The 21,935-nt window shown below is 43.9% G+C and overlaps 1 protein-coding gene across 1 annotated transcript in view; it reads left to right on the forward strand.

Moving 5' to 3' along the window:
* The window catches only part of LOC138491710 (arylacetamide deacetylase-like), a 200,339-nt gene that overhangs the window by 45,726 nt on the left and 132,678 nt on the right, over positions 1-21,935 (forward strand). The window contains exon 2 of the mRNA XM_069618392.1: positions 14,059-14,281. Coding sequence (XP_069474493.1) covers positions 14,059-14,281 — 223 coding nt within the window. The remainder of the gene's footprint in view (positions 1-14,058; positions 14,282-21,935) is intronic.

Consider the following 21,935-nt stretch of genomic DNA (forward strand, 5'->3'; position numbering starts at 1 on the left):
TGACTTCTTAGAGGCGTCAGAGATGTGAAGAGAGAAGGAAAGTGTGGAGTTGAAGTGGGAATTGAGGAGACTACCTGAAATCACCTGGGCTAGAAGTGCTGACAAAATTGCTGAAGGACAAGGGAAGGACTAAAATGTGGCTGGGATCTATACAAGTAGAAGCAAATAAACGGATTAATGCTGGAGGCCATTCTTGACTGAGCCTGGAGAGGCTGGAGAGGCATCTAACCAAGTCTTTATGTTTCCCCTGATTATCCAGAAGCCTTGATGACTTTCCTGAGCACAACATTCTCAAGATATTTTATGTAAGTAAACTTGCCTAACCAAACCAACACTTGTGGGGATCTGTTTGATTTAATATCATCCCATTATTGATTGGGTGGGCAGACAAAGTAGACCCATACCATTTTCTTACCAAATAATAATCAAATGAATTCCCCTGTAGGCAACTAACACAGGGTGATTTTGTTGAAATTCAAAAATATAGTCTGTTAAAGTTCTTGGATACTCCTGTTTCTTTTTGCCAACTCCAAAATATTCGGTGATACTTTTGTGCGCGATCTGCACAAATAGGCTGTGGAAAGAGGCTTCGATACTGACTTTCAGTTGGAAGGATTGCAGGCTTTTGGGGGCACAGTTTACGAGTGGGGTATCGGGTTTATGGATCTCCTTTGCAAATGTGTGGCCTCTGTTGGTACTGTAGATGCGGTGGTCGCGAATTTTCGAAGACTACATTTGGGGCACTTGCCCTGCTCACGTTTACTTGCTAACTTAAAGAAGTTGATGACAGCTGTGATGCAAATATTTCCTACTGCAAAGGTGATTTTCTCCTCGATGACACCAAGAGGACAATGGGAGAAGGCCGGTGTGTTTTGTCCACATCCAGAGGTCGGGGGATGTTGGATAAACAGTAGCATGTGTGACTTTATGTGCAGGGCTGGGATGTTTTGCACCAACTATGAAAGTATTAATAACCAGAAAGATTTCCAGTGGTTCCAAGGAAATGGCATTTTTTTTTACTTCAGTTGGCAATGCTGTTGTGTTTGCCACTCTGCATGAAGCATTGGAGAGAATCCTGTAAACATGTAAGATAACCGTTCATCTTCAGGCGAGAAAAATGTGAGGAGGAGAAGCAAACAGACAGTGATAAAAGGAGAGAAAAGCAAGAAGAAAAATGTATGAATGCACGTACATAACAAAAACACCAACAATATAAAAAAAAAGTGTTCTTACAGACATTCGTAAAGACACAATCCCCACCCCTGTGTTACATTTCCCCCCAAACCCTCTGTCATCCCCCCACCACCCCAAACAACCTGTGAACCCCCTCTCCCTCCACCTTTTAGCACCGTACTGCTGCGGCTTCAGCTGAATTTTGAGGATTAGACGTGGCACATCCGGCTGTTTTTATGATGACAGCGACAGCATTGGCACTGTGGAGGCTAAGCCAGTGGGCAATGTGATTGCTGGTTGTGATGTATACCAAAACATTGACAGAAGATCTGCTTGTACAGTTAAATGTAGGAGGCTATGGTGACAGTGTGCAAGGTTGGGGGCATGCACCCTGTTTGTGTGCATGCAGTGCACGCAGTTCCTTACCGTTGTTAATATACATTAATTGCTGCTTTTGTTGGGATCACTTTTCCGACATTTGTAGTGCATGTATTACAATGGCAGGACCATACTGTGGAGTGTACAAGGTACGTGGCAGGCATCACGTTGTTCACATGCAGTGTCTGCATTCTATAATATGATGTGCTATGGTATTTTGTGCCATTTGTATTGCGCCTATATACAAGTGTGAGGAAAAGGAGGAAAGGTAGGCGGAACGGAAGCCACATGGACACATTGATTCCTCTAGGCCAGCTTACATTGAGAGTACGCAAGTGAATGGGAATAGGGGAATAGGGAGGGCAAAGTACAGTACATGGGAACAATACAAAATAGAAATGAATGCCCCTACGGCCGGTGCTGGCAAGTGCAAGGATAAGTGTACACATCAAGTGGTCCCTGGACTGTCAGGGTTCTAGAGACCAGTCCCAAAGTGTGGGGGTTGGCAGAAAGTCAGTGCAGGGGTGGAGATGTAGGGAGGGAGGTGGCCTGGGTCACCTATGATAGGTTGGGTAGAAAGCAAGTGCACAATACCTTTCAGCTAGGAAGTGCACAGGGGAGAGGCGGCCAAAAAGTTATGTAGTTGGTGGGTTAGGGGGGAGCAATTTTTGTACCATTGTGGCATGGAACCAACAGAGTTCCTGTTTCGCTAATGTAGTGAATGAAATGGGTAAGCGAGAACGTAGCAAGCACATACCAACAAATTGCCACGTCATGGTAGGAGATTGGAAGAACAACAGTATGCTTTTTCAAAACGTAATGGACGCTTAGAGGCAGTTATCGTGTGCTGAGGCACTTATAAAAGAGTTGTGCCCATACTACCAAAAAATGTTCATACCTTTCGTTTGTGGTGATGGGTGCTTATGTGGATGACTCTGTATGTATAATCCTGGAATTTTAACTGAACTTTCCACTGGACGTGCTTTGGAAAAAAAGCACACGTGCAAGCTGATTTTGTAATGGTAGAAATTAAGTCTTGTGGAGGATTGACACTGTAGGATGCTGAAGTCTTTGAGGGCATTGTTGGATGCGTGTGAGTACTTAGCAATACGTAATAAGGGGCATGGTGGGAAGAGGATATTGGAAATGGAAGAAGGACTGTTAATGATTTACTGGGTCGAGGCTCTCACGATACTTTGCGAGGTGCACATGCTACATTGTGTGCTTCTGAACATGCTGGCCAATGGAAATGCGATTGTTGCAATTGGCCAATCAGATGGTTAGAGTGGGCGTCACAGGAAAGGGTGGCCATCTTTTGTTTCATTAGTTTGTTTAGTGAGGTTAGCGGAGATGGCGAGATGCACAGTTTTCATAGTGGGTGATCACTTTGTGGTAGATCTGCTCCAGTATGCCGTGGAAAGAGGACTTCATGGCAATTTGAATTTGGACAAAGTGGAGGCTTTGTGGTGCGGTGTCTCGGTCTGTACTTTCGACCATTTGCTTGCAGAATGTGGACAAGTGGCCATTTTAGGTACTGTACACGTTGTGGCAGTGCACTATGGAGCTTTGCTTGTGGGTTCCATAGCTTGTGCAAGTGTGTACCATGAACTCTAAAAGGTGATGAAAAAAGTGCAGCGCATTTGTGCCACTGCAAAGGTGCTTTTCTCATGTATACCACCAAGTCCAGCATATAACTTTTCCAATGCATGCTGTCGGCAGCCAGAGGTGGGAAGGCGTCTTATCAACAGAAGCTTGTGTAACTTTTTGCGTGCTGATGGTATGGACTCCAGCTTTGGATCCTTTTCCTTTTCTGTGGGATGTACTGCTGTGACATGACAACATTGGTAATCGATTTGTACAGCTTCTCAATGGAAATGGCATTGAATTGTTGCCTAGTTGCAATGACATTTGGTTGTCCAATGTACAGGCTGCACTGAAGATGCTACTGTAAGAATGTGAGGTGCAGTGCAACAAAGAAAAACAATTCTAAAAGCCTGAACAAAGAGTTGTTACTGTGGAAGCGGTTTTAAAAAATAAAAAGAACACCTTTTTTAAGAGCCATCACTACAAAGGACATACCCTACCCTGGGTGACATTTATTCCCCTACTCCCACTGCACACACCTGCAAAGGTCTGCGGACATTGCGACAGTTGCAGGGTTGCACTTGTAACATATGCCCATTTTGCACATGGCCATCTTATATTTGGGACTGTGGAGGACACGAGATTGTGCAATAAGCTTTCTGGGTGTGGAGTGGGCGCACAGGTATTGAGCATCTACAATGAAGTGATTGCTGTTGGTTTGTCTGTGTAAGACTTTGGTGACGCTCAATTCCGGATGATGTATTGTTGTTGTTTGTGGAGGGACAAATGCATACTATGTAACACGATTTTCACTGCCCTTTGTGCTGAGGGAGGCAGTAAGCCAGGTAATGATTTTGCTTGCAATCTCCTGCATAATTTTGTATCCCAATATGCATACACTCATGTAGGCGCATTATTTTCTATTTGGTCTGTAAATGGAGAAATAGTGGTACATGGTGAAGAAGTGTATTCATCCCTTTCTACAACTTGTGCCAGTGCCATGCTGTACAAATGGGAATCTATGGTTTCCCAACATGAACAGTTTTCCCCACAAGTAGCATTCTTGTTTATATTACTGCATTTCTGAATTCTCTACGCTCTGCACACATGGCCTTGCTGCACTTTTTGCAAGTATACCAATAATGTTTGTGCTTCCCGTTGTACACTTGTGCTCTTGAAAACGCACTGCAATGCGCACCACCATATGTTTGAAGAGTCTCCCATTTCTACCTGTTGGCACTGCAGTGTTTTCCACAGTACCGAGGTTCCTTCCATTTAGCACACAATTGTGTGGAGGGTATACGATGCGCGTCGACACTGCCTCCCTTCATTGCCACTTACATTGTGACACTCTGAAACAAGCTTTATATCATAATCAGGAAAGAAAAATCCTAAAGGTACGTTATGGTGAAGGTGCAGTACTACAAACATGCCATAATTTGTAAATGCACTGTGCGGAAGCTATGTTATGTTTACAGTGCCCTGCTAAAAACATATGCAATTCACTAGCGATAAAACATTGTTACAAGGACATTATTGTTAAGTTGCTCTAGCAAACACCTATGAGATTGAATGGAAAAACGTAGTTACAGGAATGTTATGGTTACAGGTGAAACCGAAACACCCACGAAAATCGCCAGTTATGGTAGGCTAACCAACCACACCTCGCTCCACCACTGTGCACTGCAAGGACAAACACCCATCACAGCAAAGATGACATCACAAATCACATTGATGACATCACTGCTGACATTGCATGTGTGCCTCCCCCTTTTTTGTTGACAGACATAAGTAGGCCAGATGCTTTTGTTCACTGCCAGTCAGGAAGTAACAAATTAAAAGGGTCTATTTTTGTGTAGAACGCCCTTCTCATATGTTGTTGCACTAGTTTCCTCAGGGTTCACTCACATCATATGATTCATATACAAATATATATAGGGGAAGAAGAACGCGTAGAACACACCAATGATTTGTGCGCCTGAAGGTAATTGGTTATATTATGAACACTTTCTGGTAATATTGCTCTTAGTTTGCCTACTGTAATTTCCCTTTATATGCTAATATTTGTATGCATTGTGGTATCTTAATGTTTTTTGTGCGGTACTGCAATTATGAACTTAGTAAGGCAATGGTGCCTGCCTCTTACAAGTTTCACAATACCCGAAACTCTAAAATGAAAGCATTCATGATGTCAATATGTAACATGTCACAAATGTCAAGATTACACTTCTATGGGGCACGGTGCACCCAATGGCTACGTGTCCACATGAGTTGGTTCATGTACTGCAAGGAAGTTTGTCATATAATGGTGTGCATAGCAATGTGTTTCTGACTGAACTACTTATCTCATGATAGTTATTTAATGATATTTGATCGTTTTTCTGCCACAATTACAATAACAATTCCTTGTGGAGGCTTTCCATGAAAACTAAATGCACATGTGATGTCATCAGTGATGTAATCAATGAGATTTGTGATGGCATCTTTGATGTAATCGGTGTAGGTCCTTGAAGTGCACACTGGTGGTGCGAGTTACGGCTACCATAACTGCTGAATATTATATATGTATAAATAGGAAGGTCCATTTCATCCAAGTCACACATTCCACTAGCCATTGCTGGAAGCTCACCTCGACTTCTGAGCCACAACAGCAAGGCATTATGGGTATGCAAACTACCTACCTCTTCCTCGCGCTCTCTCTCTCTCTCTATATATATATATATATATATATATATATATATATATATATATATATATATATTGCAAAGAAAGGGGAAAATTACTCCTTTTTCCCCTAATGAGGAAGGCACTCCGGACAGTGAAATACTCCCCAGGATAGGGCTTCGTCCTTGAAACAGACAATAATTTTATCTTTTTTAGAAATCCAGTTTTATTTAAGGCATCAGCCAAAGATTAAAAAACACGGTACAACGCGTTTCGCAGCCTGCTTGCTGCTTGTTCACGTACAAGTGAGTGCTCTAAAACATTGTGTATATATTCCCACAAATTCCCAACTCTATGGTTCTGCAGTCTGTGTTTGTCCCTTTTCCGTTTTCGTTTCTGCCTGTGCTCAGTACCTCGCAGTCAGTAAACATGGTTGCCATTTTATAACGGCTATTGCCAATGCTTGGAAGTACTGACTGCTGATACACCAAAGCCAGGACGGAAGAAAATACAATGTGGCCCCCAAGTATCTCTGCTGTAATGACAATGAGTTTCTTGCGATTACGCAGCATGTTATTCCTAATGGAAAAAATAATTATGTAAACTTTTTTGCCATAAAGTGCATAGTGCTGATAGATAGTGAATGGGTCACAAAAATGCATGCTGTTAATAACAAGTTGATCAATGCATGGTACTTCGTGGAGCATGGCTATTTTGAAGAGCAATTTTCTCTATATATAAAAAAGAAAAAAGTATTCGAGAAATGACAGAATCTAGCTCAAAATGGATTCATAAAGTGCTTAGTGCAAATGCAATCCCAGTAATAGATCAATAAAGTGCATAGTGCAGGTATTATCTATAATTAAAAATAACATTTGAATAAACATGAATCAGAGCTGAATTTTAGATATCCAAATAAAGATGGTAAAATTGGCTCCTGCTTAAAATCATTCTTGTAAACTTTATGCTAGGACCGCTACAGAACCAAATTTAAGATGAATGCAACCACATGTGTGTAAAAACACCAAATAAAAACATACAATACATAGACAGGCACTATTCAAAGTATGAAAAAAGAATCTGATATACAATATAAAAGATAAAAAACCCTCATATGAGCAAACTTGATTCTCAGCTGTGTTTTCAGATGCTCAGAATATCCGATAAAGTATTGTTAAGAGTCCGTGCATATTGGCGGCTTAAGTTGTTTACACAAGACAATGGGTGTAATTTAGATTTGAGTAGTTCTAAAATGGGTCAGTTTCTCAGGTTCCTAGATATGTGTGCAGTTCTTCATCGAGATTATGACCTTTGGGTTTTTTGGATTCTATGTCCAGGATGAATCTAGTCTCCATTTGTCGTAGTGCTAATTCTCTGTTTCCCCCCCGGGGGTTAGCTGGAACATGATGTAGGCCGAAAAATCCAAAGCTGTCCAATTTGCTATCATGTGTGTCTTTGAAATGGACTGCCATGGGATAGGAAGGGTCACAGTTTCTTATTGCTCTCATGTGTTGCAAAATTCGAAGTTTTAATTTGCCGATGGTGCTGCCAATATACCAGCGGTTGCACGAACATTGAAGAGCATAGACCACATATTCGGTGTTACATGTAATATGACTGCCCAATTCCACAAGATGTTTGGTGATGGGATGTATATAATTGGTTTTATTTAGGGCAAATTTGCATGCCTTGCATTTCGAGCATTTGAAAAAACCATTTGTGTTTTTGTGCAGCCACGTGGGGGTATTTTGACTTTTATTAACGGGCCACAAGAAACTGCTCACCAATATATCTTTGATGGATGTAGACTTTCTAAAAGTTATATTAACTTTTTCCTTTAGGATAGGTGCTAAGGCTTCATCAGATTGTAGAACATGCCAATGCCTATGTAATATTTTTCTTATGACATCGGCATGTGTTCCAAATGTCAAAATAAGTCTTGTTGCGTCGTCTTGTTCTTCATCTGGTGTTGATTTGTTTGTTGAGAGTAAAGTTTTGCGATTTAGATTGCGGGCTTTGATATAGGCTCTCTCGAGGACTGCTTTCGGATATCTCTGTCTTAGAAAATTAGCTGCTGTTTTTTTACATTCTATATCAAAGCTTTCAATAGTACTGCAATTTCGTCTTGTTCTCACAAATTCACCATATGGAATACTCCACTTCAGAGATGTAGGATGGTTGCTTGTGGCAAACAATGGCATATTCGAACTCGTAGGCTTGCGATATAGTTCGGTTGTAATTTCTTGTTGATTAGTCTTAACTACAACATCCAAGAAAATTATTTCTTGCCGACTATGAGTTTCAGTGAATTGTAAGTTCAGTTTATTGACATTTAGTATGTTTACAAATTCAAGCCAATCCCTTTCTTCACCTTTCCAAAGAATAAAAAGATCATCGATAAACCTGAGCCATAAAAACACTTTATCGGTAAAATAGTGGTTGCATTCTGTCCAGACATAAAACTTCTCCCACCATCCCATTGTCAGGTTGGCATATGATGGGGCGAAACATGTGCCCATAGCAGTCCCTCTCAGCTGGTTATAGTACTTATTATCAAAGAGGAACACATTGTTAGTAAGGCACATTCCAATCATTTCCATTATCATTTCTCCATGGGCACGGTAGTTTAAGGACCTGCTGTCGAGAAAGTATTTACATGCTTTCATGCCGTCCTCGTGTCGAATGGACGTGTATAATGATACAACGTCCAGTGTGGCAAACATATATTCCTCTTCCCACACTATACCTTCAATCTTGCTGAGGAAATCTTTGGTATCTCGAAGGTATGACGGTAGCGTGAATACCAGCGGTAGTAAAGTCTGGTCCACATATTTGGAGATATTTTCAAGGGAGGCTTCATTGAGAGTGACAATGGGTCGACCCGGAGGGCGAGTAGGATGTTTATGGATTTTGGGAAGAAAGTATATCGTAGGTATGGTAGGGAACTTGTTGTAAAGGAACTTGCAGTCATCTTCGTCAAGTATATCAACAACGGACCATTTCTTGAGAAGAACATCTACCTTTGCATTAATTTCTTCTGTAGGATTAGTTTCCAATTGCTCATAGCACTGAACGTCTTGCAGTTGTCTGTGTGCTTCTTTAAGGTACTCTGTCCGATTTTGTATAACCACGTTAGTGCCTTTATCTGAGGCTTTGATGACAATGCTTTTTTCATTTTGTAGATCTTTAAGAATTTGTCTTTCTTTTGGAGAAAAATTGGATTTAACTTTGGTTTTGTGTGATCTGGCTTTCTGGAGATCATGGATCACTAGATCTTGAAAGGCTTCGATTTTACCCCCAGGTTGAAATTGGGGATTGAATCTTGATTTGGCTTTGAGCTTGCTGTTTATTGGCCAATCAGTGCTTATATTAAGCATTTCCAGAGAGATCTCAGATGACACTTGTTCCACGTTTGCTAAAGATTCTAGTTCCGCCAAGTTGAGTAAGGTATCTAGGTTCTCAATTGCAACTGATGTTTTGCCTTGTAGAGTTTTTTTGATTTTTTCTTTAGGCGGATTCAAAAAAAAGAATTTTTTAAGTCTAATTTTGCGCATGAATTTAAAGAAATCAATTCTTGTTTCTGCATAGTCATAAGAGAAAGTTGGGCAAAAGTTAAATCCATACTGTAGGACTTTAATTTGGTCCTGACTGAGTGTGTAGTTGGACAGGTTGATAATACTGTTGTCCAAACTGATGGTATTTATTTCACTTGTTTGTTGCCAGAGCGTGTTCTCGAGTTGCCCTCGGACTCCGAACCGCTTATTCCTTTGTCCCCTCCTGGTTTTCTTTTTCCTCCACGTCCTGATGGTTTTCCTCGTCCTCTGCCTGTATATTTTTTTGGGTTGTTTCTGCCATCTAAACCCAACATCCTCATTTCGTCTAAAAAATTAATTTTCTTGGAGACGTTTTCTGTTTCACTAGTCGATGCTTCTGATTCTGATGTAGTAGCTATCTCACTGGATGTGGGAGTTGTTATAGATTCGTTGGGCACTGCATTTTTGTTGGACAGATTTTTTCTCAGATGGTCGAAACGACGAGCAAAGGTATACACTCTTCCTTTTTCGTAATCTTCTTTATCGCGAAGGAATTTCCTTTGTTTCCGTTGTTTGATGTCTTCTTCATAAAGTCTAAGGCCTTCTTCAATGTTAGATTTCAGTTTGGTGCCTTCTTCGCTTGCAGAGATTAAGGAAAGTTGCTCAGTGATTTCTTCCATTTTTACCAATGTTTTTTCTCTATCTTTTTTGGCATATTTGACAAGGATATTGAGAAACTGTCCTGAACATATGTTCGTGGAATCACCCCATTCTCTCAACATTTCGGGATCTTGTTCGTCAAAGGACGGTGAAATCAAAATTCTAAGACCGCGTGGTATTCGACCAACATCCAGATAGTACTGGGTACTGGCCATGTAGTTATGGTTCACTTGCTCCACTCATACGCAGAGCATTTTTTAGGCGGCTTATAACTCCGCTCCCCCTGCACGAATTCTCACCAACCTTTCCAGAAAAAAATATATGGCCCACTCTAAATATTTTTGAAAAGTTTGGTAAGGTTTCCTCAAGGGTCCCAAAATATTGTAAAGGCTTACACATGTGGTGCCATTTGACTAATGTACACAAACATTTGCAAACAGATGTTACATCCAGATAGAAATGTTTTTGTGAAGTCTGAATCGATTTTTTGTCATGTGGGGGCTAAGTTATATGACTATTGTATGTGGATACAATTGACACTTTTTTGAAAATAAAACATGGGTCCAATTCCAGTAAACTTGTCTCAGGAGCATTGGAAAGGACCATAAAGCATGGTTTTGCAAATGTAGCCATAATGTAGGTACACAAAGTAGTGATACACCTTTGGTGACTGAAGTGTAGCCTGTGGCCATGGACAGTGGCCATATTGTGTGGGTCATGGAATAAGGTCATGATCCGGATAATCTGCCTACTGGCCATGAGCACGACGGACAGCACATGGGGTTAAAGTGGCCATGTCCGCCTGGGACTGGCTTTGCGGTACAGTTATTCGAAAATGGCATATGTTTGAAAGGGAAGAAACATGTGCTTTTGGCAATATGGTCATACGATTCTCTCTTCGGCTTCTGCAGGCTGCCATGGAAAGTGAAGAGGGGCCCTGTATGGAACCCGTCTTCCCTTTGCATGGCAGTCATGTTGGAAAAGGATTTTCCATCCAACACCGGAGGCGTCCAGGTGTAGCAAGGAAAACCCTTTTTGTTTTAGCACCCTAGATTCCCGCTTTGGGAACCATCGGTGCTAATTGCCTTCTACTCCCATTGCAGGGGCTGGAATCGGGGAAGGGGGAATAATGGTCCAGAGACCTTGTTATCCACCCTTGCTTCCCTTGGGCAGATAACTTGGGCTGCCGGGCTGGTATGTACTGTTCCAGTACCTGGAGCAGGGGTTGAATGCCACAATATTCCCATTAGCATAACACAAAATGTTAATGGAAATGTTGGAAAATATTATTGTGTCTATCTACTTTACTGAGAAATGTAAAGTAGATGGAGTGTATACGTTTTTCTTTAGTTCTATTTTTTAGCTGTGGAAGGTGGTTCCTACAGGAACATTTCTTTTGTTATTTTTTGATGTATTTATTTTTTGGCAGGAAAGCTTAGAACGAAAGGTGGGGAGGGAAAAGAGGGACGATGCACCAAGTACTAATATGGACGGACAGGTGGAGAGGGGAAGATGTTGCACTAGTGTTACTTCTAAAGTAGGGACCAGTATGTCACATGCTCCTTGATTACCACTTCAAAAGCACTTCAAAATTGCTTCCCTCTGCAGAATTTTGTCTTGTAGTATATACAGAGGAGTCTTGCCTTCAAACTTCAAAAAATATGGATCAAGAGCGTCTTTTATTGCTGGCAAGGTAGCTGGTGGCATTTTGTGTGCCACAGAAGTAGGCTGCAGGGTTACAGTATTGGTTGACAAAGATGAGGTGGAGGAAGATAGGCTCCTACTTGCTAAGAAAGGAACACCTTTGTGAGAGCATTGCGCTCTTTGGATTTGGCATGGCAGCACATGGAGGTAGTCCCGTAGGAGTACTGTCAGGGGAGTCTGCGACTCAGTAGAAAGTTGCACTATGTGCATTTCACGTTGGCAGCTTTAGGCTTTGGTACATTCCCCACCAGTGGTAAAGAACTGCCATGGCCATGATTCTCTCTGGGTGCTACAGGTAGACACTTCCTCTACCTCATCCTCTTAGCCCTCTTCATTGTCTTTGGAAGTATGTTGCTTGTTTGTTGTGCAGGACCTCCAGCTGGTGGTGGTGGTGGCTCTTGGGGAGGAAGGGTGGCAATAGCTGATGCCATTTCTAAGATAAATAGCAGTTTTGCAGTTCTTCCAAGTATGTACTTTGTACTACATTGTTACTGGATAATGGGTAAGAATATGTGTAGGTCCTGTGCAAGGGAAATTTTGCAGTTGAACGTTCCTACATCAGTAGAAAATGCAGTTTTGAACTGTCTGTAAAGCACGGATCTGATAGCGAAGCGCAGATGTGTTTTCAGACACATCATCATGCCGCACACCAGGGTATGTTCACGTGGCACTGTCCGGAAGGTCTGTGATGAATCAGATGTTTGTGGACGTCTACAGACACAAAATCAGTTGAAAAAGTTACAAACAGTATATAGAAGTGTTAAAAATGATGGTACAAGGTGGGAAATGGCAGAGCCTTAAGGTGAAACTTTGTAAAATGGACACAAACATTGCTACTTTGGGTAGGTATGATATTAGTAAGTTGTAGGAAAATAGCATGCACTGGTGAAAATCCATGAAATTCACTGAAACAACTTTGTTAAAAGGGACGTTATGGTTAAGTTGCAGTAATAAAAACGTATGAAATTCAATGAAAAAACTTTGGTGAAGGGAAGTTATCGTGAAGTTGCACTAATAAAAGCCTATGTAGTTCATTGAAAACACTTTGTTAAAGGGACTTTATGGTTACAAGTAAAAATGAAAAACCTCAGAAATTTGTGAGTTATGGTAAACTAAGCAACCATAATTTGTAGCACCACCGTGCACTGCTTAGGGGTGATCAGGAGACCTATGGTGAAGTACCTAATGTATTAAGGGATGTACTCATGTAAACAACATTGTGTTTGAGTGTTCTTCATACAGGAACCTAATCAAATATATACATAGGCAATGGCTGCAGCACACATCATAGAAGTACAATCTTTGTAATCTTGTAATTTTGCAAAGTACAATAATGAATGCTACCTTAGGCAAGTTTTGAGTAATGTTAAACATGTAATAACTAGCTAACAATTCAAGACTTGCCACACTTGTGCTAGTACAAACAATACATATGAAGAACCATAATGAATACAAATCACAGATACATACAGGGAAAGTAAAGTAAGGAAGAAAGAAACAGCATAATCAGAAAATGTTAATAACATTAAAGTTTTTCTTCATGTATACAAATGAATTGTGTGTTTGAGGCCTGCTTCTTTCCCCACGTAGCTGAGACTAAACCCTATGGAATGTACTTTAAGAACATATGACCAGGTACATACATAGAACCTTTTTCATTTTAATATTCTGCCTGTCATTGAACAAAACCACATGCCCTAGATATGTCAGTGAACAAAAACAAGTGCCCCAGACCTGTGATGTCATCAGTGATGTCATCGGTGACATTTGCAATGTCATATTTGATTTCCTGGGTGTTAGTCTTAGCCGTGCACGGTGGTGGCGCGAGTTATGGTTTCTTAAGTCCCGGGAGGATAGCTCAGCATCAACATGCTCGCCTTGGAAGCTAGACAACACAGATCAACACAGGATCGAAATCCCAGGTCCGCACTTAGAAACCTCTGGGTATTAAGCGCGTTATAAATGACCAATCATATCATAACTCACACATTTCTGAGGTTTTTCATTTTTACTTGTAACCATAAAGTCACTTTAACAAAGTTTTTTCAATTAACTTCATAGGTTTTTATTAGTGCAACTTCACAATAACGTCCCTTTAACAAATTGTTTTCATTGAATATCAATTTATGTGTGAAATGATAGAGTAACTGTTCATATTAGAGTATGAAACTGAGTAAAAGTAACATTTTTATTTTGTTTGAACATTTTGAAAAGTTGATGTACATTTTGATGTCTACTGAAAATATAAATATAAATATTGTTCTTAGTTCACAATTTCAATGTATATTTATTTTCATAGATTATGCAAGAAACACTGAAGGCAAATTAACTTGACTAAATTGTATTATTATTTTTTTCATAGGCACAACTATCTGATAGACTTGGAATATCATATTATACAGACATTGGGATGCTTATCATGTCAAGTGGAAACGTTCCGCCAATATCGGATGAAAATGTCACAGTGACAGACACTGCATTTAATAATGTTCCAGTGCGCTTATTTGTTCCCAAGAAGCCATCCAATGCGCTGAGGAGAGCAGTGATTTATTTCCATGGAGGAGGATGGTGCACTGGCAGCCCGGGTAAATCCCAATGTAAAAATGGCAGTTAATGTATAGATGTAACATACAATTGGTAAGAAAAGCAACAAAAAAACAAAGAAAGAACACTTTATCAGCATAAATCTATACTTATTCTTTTATGATACGCTTAATACCAAAGACTTGTTTTGAATGGGGAAATCGGGATTTGAACCTGTGTTGGGCAGCATTGTGTTGTTTCCAAGACAAACATGTTGCCCCTGAACTATCACACCCTTCAGACTCAAAAGACTGAAATTAGGGATCACCTTCATCAAGACCATGTCCTTCTCCCTGCAGCTTGAGAGGCTAGATAGTAAATCTTGCACTCATCCACAGATGCTGAGGAAGATTTTCTCCTACATCTAGGTTCAAACAATTAAACTAACACTCTGGTGGTCTATACGTTAAATCACTGCAATAGCATGTTCACAGGTCTGAATCCACTACGAACCTATCATATGAGGTTGATTTGAAACTGCGCTGCCTGTATATTCCTAAGCCTGAAGGCATGGGACCGCATTACAGCTTGACTCTGCGCCCTATGATGCGTAACACACCAGCGCCTCTAGAATAAAGGACCCCAATAACCTACTCACACTTGTCTGACCCAACAGACCACTAATTCATGAGAAAACAACCTCCTAATACTTCCCGAGTTCAAAAGTCATCCAAAGAGGGAAGGGGGGGTGGATATTTGCTGTCTATGCATCCTCAAACTGGAATAGGCTATCCAAATCCCTGAGACTAGAAAAGAGTTATGCACATCGAATTTCAGCGCTCTAGCCACATCCAGCGAGTGCAAAGTCCTTTCAGCCGGGGACAAAGGCGTAGGAAAAAACACAGGTAACACCAGGGGCTTGTTTAGATGAAAGTCTGACGGCACCTTGGGCATGAAGGAGGGGTACGTCCGCCGCACCATGCTTGTGTTGTGAAAAGTCAAGTAAGGTGGCTTACAGGACAGGACCTGAATCTCTCCCACTTGCAGTGCAGAGATGATGGCCACAAGGAACGCTGTCTTCCACGACAAAAACTTCAGTGGAGCCAAATGCATAGGTTCGAATGGCAGGCCCATTAGCCTAGTCAGCGCCACATTGAGTTCCCAGGTGAGGCTGGATCCTTCACCGACGGGAATGAACTGAGCAGTCCTTTGACGAACTCCTTAACCAGATGGTGCAACAACAACGATGACCGTCCCGGAGATCTGGTGTAGCGAGAGATAGCCGCCAGATGAACTTTGATGGAGGCATGGGCCAGCCCTGCCATGGCCAACGACAGCAAATACAGCAGTACCTGCGGAACCGTGACTCGTAGAGGGTCGATCTTCTGTGCACGGCACCAAACACCGAAGCTCTTCCATTTATGTCCGTAGCATGAGCATGTGAATCCATGCCAGACCCATGCTGGAGAACAACAGTTACAGGTAAGTTACTTGTTCCTTATGCCAAGTACAAGAGGACATTAAACCACCTCATGATTAAGGAAGTTGTCTAAGGCATTCTGGAAACTGCCTGCTCCCTTCCCAAATGCCACTGTTAACTTACAATAGGGAATAAACCCCCATTAGTCACCCATACAAGTCTGTAAATCTAAATTGAGTCTTAAGGACATAGCACATGGTTTCCTCAAACTGCTTAGCATTTGGATTGAAATAGACGTAATTTCGCTGACATTTCTCTAAACCTGACGTTTCTAAGCATTTAGTATTTGACACAAGGCACTTAGAAAGGTCTAGTTCTGTTATTATCTAGGTTATGCCTGTATCATTTTTCAGTTTTATTTGAGCTATGTTTTTAATTTTCACGAAGATCCTTTTAAGTCATGCCTACAATCAATTGTAAACTGGACTACCCATACACAACCATTTCTGTTTGGCTGCAAACTATGTGTTTTCTTTATTTACGTGGATTGGAAAATTCTTGTTTGTGATTTTAACTACCCCCTGACTCATAAAATGACTGATTACATTTTCTTTTTAATCCCATAAAATTGCAGTCATTAAAAAATGTTCTGTTTCAGTGTCACATTACTCTGCGGTAATGTACAATCTCACTTACATGTTGACTCTCGAAATGAGGTATGTCAGTTTCAAATGTCTCTCAAAAAATCCAGCTTCTCATAGCATCCAGAAAAAGGCCCCAGGTTAGTGCCTACGATGAGCCCATTTTGTGTAGTCTTGAAGAGACTGGCTTGAACAATGTAAAGAATGGTTCAACTCACCTCAAGCTATATGGGCCTCCATAGAGATGGCTCGTGAGTGGAATGAAGCCAAGTCGGGAAATGTCTGATTCATCACGGCTTGAATCATCCCGATCCACTACGAGCTAGTAGATCTCTCTTGCTCATATTGGATTCAAACCTTTTAAAAATAATACACATATAGTGGATTCAAATCAGCTTCTTTCTTTTTGGGGATTAGGAATCTATCGATTCAAGCCTTGTCAAGTCCGAGCAAGTAAAATTAAATAATACACTCTTTCCTGTTGCTGCCTTTGGATGGTGAGTGAGAGAGAGAAAAAAGAGAGGGAGAGAAAAAGAGAAGGAGAGAAAGAGAGACAGAGATAGAGACAGAGAGACAGGGCATACAGCCGAATAGTAAATAGTGAATTTACTATTCGGCTGAATAGCAAATAATTGGTCCAAGAATTTGTCCGGATCTGAATATTGAGCCTAATAGATTTAAAGGACAAACAATATGTGGTTCGCAATGGCAAGGCTCAGCGATCGCCCTATCCCCCAATTGTAGCATGGGGAATGGGGGTAAGTGGGCCTTCGCCCTGCTAACCCACCATATTGTTTTTTTTTTTAAAACTCCGGGCAACAGGGTTTGCCAGCCTTGCACCAGCTGCCCAACATGCAGTAGTTTTTTTTTTATTACATTGGACACTCCCAAGTCAATGCCAGCACCCCCCAACTCAACAATTGCAGTGGTTGCAGGTCTTGCCCTGAAGCCCCCGCTGTTTTCTTTTTTGGTAAATTAGTGCGGGCTCACAAGGGCAGGCCAGCAAATCCCCCCCACACAACAATTGTGGTGGCAGATGCTGCTGTTTTTTGTAAATGAATGGGGGTACTGTCAGGGAAAGCCCCGGTGACCCCCGCAGCAACAATTGTGGGTGTTGCAGGGTCTTGCCCTGCTAGCCCCTTCAGCTGTATTTTTTACAACAAAACAGCCAGGTGGCCACCAGTGCAAGGCCTGACGACCTGCTAGCAACAATGGCGGGGGTCCCTGGGTCTTACCGTCGCACTCCTTCAAGCTTAATTTTTTTCAAATGAGCTGGAGGGCCACCAGGGCGAGGCCCGGCGACCCCCAGCAACAATTGTGGGGGTTGCCAGGTTGGGCACTAGAGATAGCTGGTCATAGAAAATGGACAGGTCTTCAGCTTCAAGTGAGTGTTCAAGTATTTGGCCGAAGCCGAATTGCTGGTTTTCAACCAACATTGAGCTTTCAGTGAACCACTCTTTGAAAACCTGTTACCTGTTAGCCTTTCCACAAATGGCACACTTATGAAATTGTTATGGACCATCCCTTGTAGAGAAGCCATGCTTACAAAATTGTTAAACGTCATCCCTTGTAGTGAAGATGCTCCTTTAAAAATATTTGAAGGTCACCCGTGTAGCAAGGCTGTTCCTATTAAAATTGTTAGAGGCCTGGGGTTCCAAGATGGCGGGCATCCTGTAAGGACACACATCCCTGCAGCTCTGCACACGCGGGACCCAAAAGGAGAGAAAAGCAGGCTGGCAAAGCACAAAAATTAAGCTAGTGAGCAGAGGATCATGGCGGTGGCAAAGAGGGCCACCCCGGTGAGGGCCCCCAAAGCTGCAGAGGAGAACGGGAGAGCAGCTAGGCACCCCGTACTCTGGTTCACTTGGCAGGGCATGAAATCCCTCCCGCAGATCACACAAGCACTCATCCCGCCCTGGTGGTGGTCCTAAGGGTGAAGGAGAGAAGGGGTGTGGACACAGCTCACAGCCCTGAGTTTGTGAGGCACCTGCTATGCGGAGGGAGCCCCGGCGACGAGAGGGGGCCACTTCTGCCATGGACCCGGAGTGACTTGTCCCGGCGAGCGGCAGCAATAGCCGGAGAAGCAGCGTTATACAGCAGAACACAGTGGGGGTGAAGAGGATCATCCCTGCGGTGGCAGTCGGCCCTTGAAATTGAAGAAGTTAGTGAGAAAGTAGCAGAGAGTCTGCACCACGGCAGATTTGGTGGTGTGCCGGGTCCCACCGCAGATCATGGAGGTGAGCGCCCGGCTCTGGAGGTGGGCCCTTGGGTGAACAGATGAAGGAGAGTAGGCGTAACTCGCGGCCCCGCACAGCTTGGTCCTCGTGGGGTCTGTGAGTCCTCTCGGCAGAGCCTGAGCAGAATCGGAGGAGCAGAACCAGTATCCTAAGTTCGGGAGGCCCCGACACGTGGGTCGGGGGAAGGTGGCTTCTGCTGCGGCCCGGGGCACCCTGCCCAGGCGGGCATACGTGACTGAGGAGAGAGGTCCCCTAATGGACAAGGCCACCTGTGCCCGGCCTGGACATAACAGGTAAAGAAACTCCCTCGGGCCACAGGAACAGGGGGAGAGACGGAAAGCGATTTGGGCACTCTGTGGGAAAAGCGGGGGCACGGCAGCGCCGCCCAGATCGGAAGGGAGCCCCAGTCAACGAAGAGGAACATTGAATCCAGCGGCAGAGGGAAGGTGAGGTGGGAAGTGGCATCCCGGCGGCTGACACACAGTGGGAGGAACAGCCCGAAAAGAGGCATCAAAGACACAGGAGCCCAGCAACTGACCGGGTCGTCCCAGGCAGCAGAATCACATGCCGCTGGGGCCCAGCCACAGAACGTAATCCAGGCAAGGGACGGCTGTGGGGACAAGAGTACAAAGCTAGTGCCCGAATCCATTAGGCACAAGCAAGAAGATACGCTCCACCCGGGAGCCCCAATGACAACAGACAAAGCATCCCAGCAGTGTGCACTAACCAAGTGAGCAGGGCACACCGAAACAGAAGCTGCAACATCAGCAGGAATACATGTTCTGCGGTCTCTCAGGAGACCACTCCACAGTCAGGAGTGCAGGCCTTGCACGGACAGACGGTGAGTCAGTCAGGAGGGAAAGAGCCGGGAAAGCAAAGGCAGGCTGGGAGGAATACCATATATCAGGGTCGCAGCCACTTCCCTGATCCGGCCGGAGACCCTGGAAGAAGCAAGCCATAACGGTGAAAGCATGGAACTGGCGGGGGGGGCAGCCCCACCTGAGGGACAGTGGAGGGAGGCACGGACGGCAGAGTACCTCCCCTACGGACCACAACAGGTCACAGCGTCTGGGAGGAGTGGCCAGAGAGGGGCGCACCACATTGAGGTGGCATGGCCTACAGTGGATGGTGTGGGGACCTGGGGGAGACCCCTCAAAAGCAAGCAGTAACCCGACAGGACGTGGAAGGGAGGGGGACCCACCCCTACAGGGAGTCCCAGCGCTGGTCAGGATCTGAGACCTCGGACAAGAGCCAGGTGTGCCCCCAGCAGAATCGGGGGGTGAGACAGGAAGGGGCCAAGCGGCAAGGACCACTAAACAGCAAAGCACAAAGTGGGCCCATTCAGCAAGGCTCTGCCACAACGTAGCAGTACGTCCTGCCTATCACGGGGGTACATATAACCGAGAGAGAGCTCCACTGGTAACGCCCGGTAAACTTGATGCCAGGTGCTAGATTGAAAATGGCCCCCCGAAAATAAAAGGGTCAACCAAGCACCAGGAGAGTCATTTGGCTAAGTGCTGGGGACACAAGAATACACCAGAACCTCAAACACCCTTGTCCCCACAGGAATCATTTAAGCTGGATCCTGCCTTTCTCTGACCCACAATGTCTTCTGATAAGGAAGAACTGTTGAATTGCCTGGAAGGGATGGAAGCTAGATTGACAGACACATTTCAGGCCCAAATGGGGCAGATGAAACAGGAATTAAAAGCCTCCCTGCAAGAAGTCCGTAAAGAGGTGAATGAGCTTGGAGATAGAGTAGACGCAGTGGAGAATGGCCTCTCTTGCATTGCGGAGGTAGCAAAACAGAATAGCATACTTCTTGACCAAGTGGCCAGAGCAACCAACAACCTCGAACTACAGGCCGAGGACCTTGAAAATAGGCCACTAAGGTTCAATATGAGGATAAAAGGCTTGTCTGAAACTGTGCTTGACAGAGACCTTCGGGACACGATGCAACAAACCTTTAGTAGCATACTGCCCGATACTCAGCCCGAAGCGATAGGCTTCGACAGGATACACAGCATGGGCCCCAGGAGGAACGAACCGGGAGCTAGACCCAGGGATGTGCTGGTAGCCCTTACATCCTATGGCCAGAAGGAGGGCATCCTGAAGGTGGCCAGAACCCACACAGACTTGACAGTTAATGGAAGTCCCATACAGCTATTCCAAGACTTGGCGCTCTCTATGTTCCACAAAAGGAGGCTCATGCGACTGGTAACGAAAGCCCTAAAGGCGAAACAGATAACATACATTTGGGCCTACCCCTTCGGCCTCACGTTCTCTTGGGAAGGGAAGATGAGAAGAATCAGCACGTGTGAAGAGGGCCTAACAATGTTATGCATTGAGGAGGACCAGAACCAAGGAGACGTTGAACCGACACAGAATACCCCAAATAGCACAGCCAATCCATGGGAATGGTCCACGGAGCAGAAAGGTAGATCAAGAAGAGAATAGAAACTGACTGGCCCCTACAAAAGTCAAATAGAGCGGAACTAGCAAGAACGTAACTGATCACCGCTCAAGAAGCGGCTCTATGGTGAAAGGTCAGCACAACACAACAAGCCTGCAAGGTTAAATAAATGAACGCCTGTGCGGGGCAGGGGTAAAACCGTAACTTGTAATCCGAAGCAGGGTATGGGAATATCCTGGTGTATTGAAACTAAACGTAGACTTGTGGCCCAATACCGATGACTTTATCGAGGGGGATTCTTAGGAACCCCGGCCACGGAGACCTTAGGGGAGGGATGGGGGAAGGGGGAGGGATTTGGCAGGGGTAGGGGGGAGGAGGGGCTAAGGGGCAGGGGGACCTATTGAGCAATTGGGAATGGTCCAGAGTCAGCGGGAGAAAGAGGAGGATGGAGGCAGGCGGGGAAGTGTGTCGGGCTGGGGAACACGATAAAGTCAGTGAACAACAACTCAAGTACACCCCAAAATGGCGGAGGTGACGATAGTATCCCTGAACACCCAAGGGCTGAACTCACCTCCAAAACACTGGGCTCTTCTGGGTAGTCTGGTAGCGATGCGGACAACAGTAGGGATCCTACAGGATCCCCAAAAGATGAAAAGAGGATGGCCCATAAGGCTTTCCTCTAGCAATATTATGCTTCCAGTGGGAAGAAGATGAAGGGAGTCGGCATACTGATCAGCCGAGATCTGGGATTTAAGAAACTTCAGATCCGCAGAGATACCGAAGGGAAATAACTGGGGCTTAAAGGCAAAATCGGGGAACGCACCTGCACAATAATCGCTCTATATGCTCCCAATGTAAGTCAAGAAACATGCATCACAGAAATATTGGAAAAGTTTGGCAGCTGCTGTGAGGGTCATACAATCATAGGAGGAGATTTCAACTGTGTCATGGACGCCACACTGGACAAGACAATCCCCCCCCACAATAACAGATCAGAAAAACAGG

The sequence above is a fragment of the Ambystoma mexicanum genome, chromosome 10 (assembly GCF_040938575.1).
Source record: "Ambystoma mexicanum isolate Mex_15411 chromosome 10, UKY_AmexF1_1, whole genome shotgun sequence".
Lineage (NCBI taxonomy): Eukaryota > Metazoa > Chordata > Amphibia > Caudata > Ambystomatidae > Ambystoma > Ambystoma mexicanum.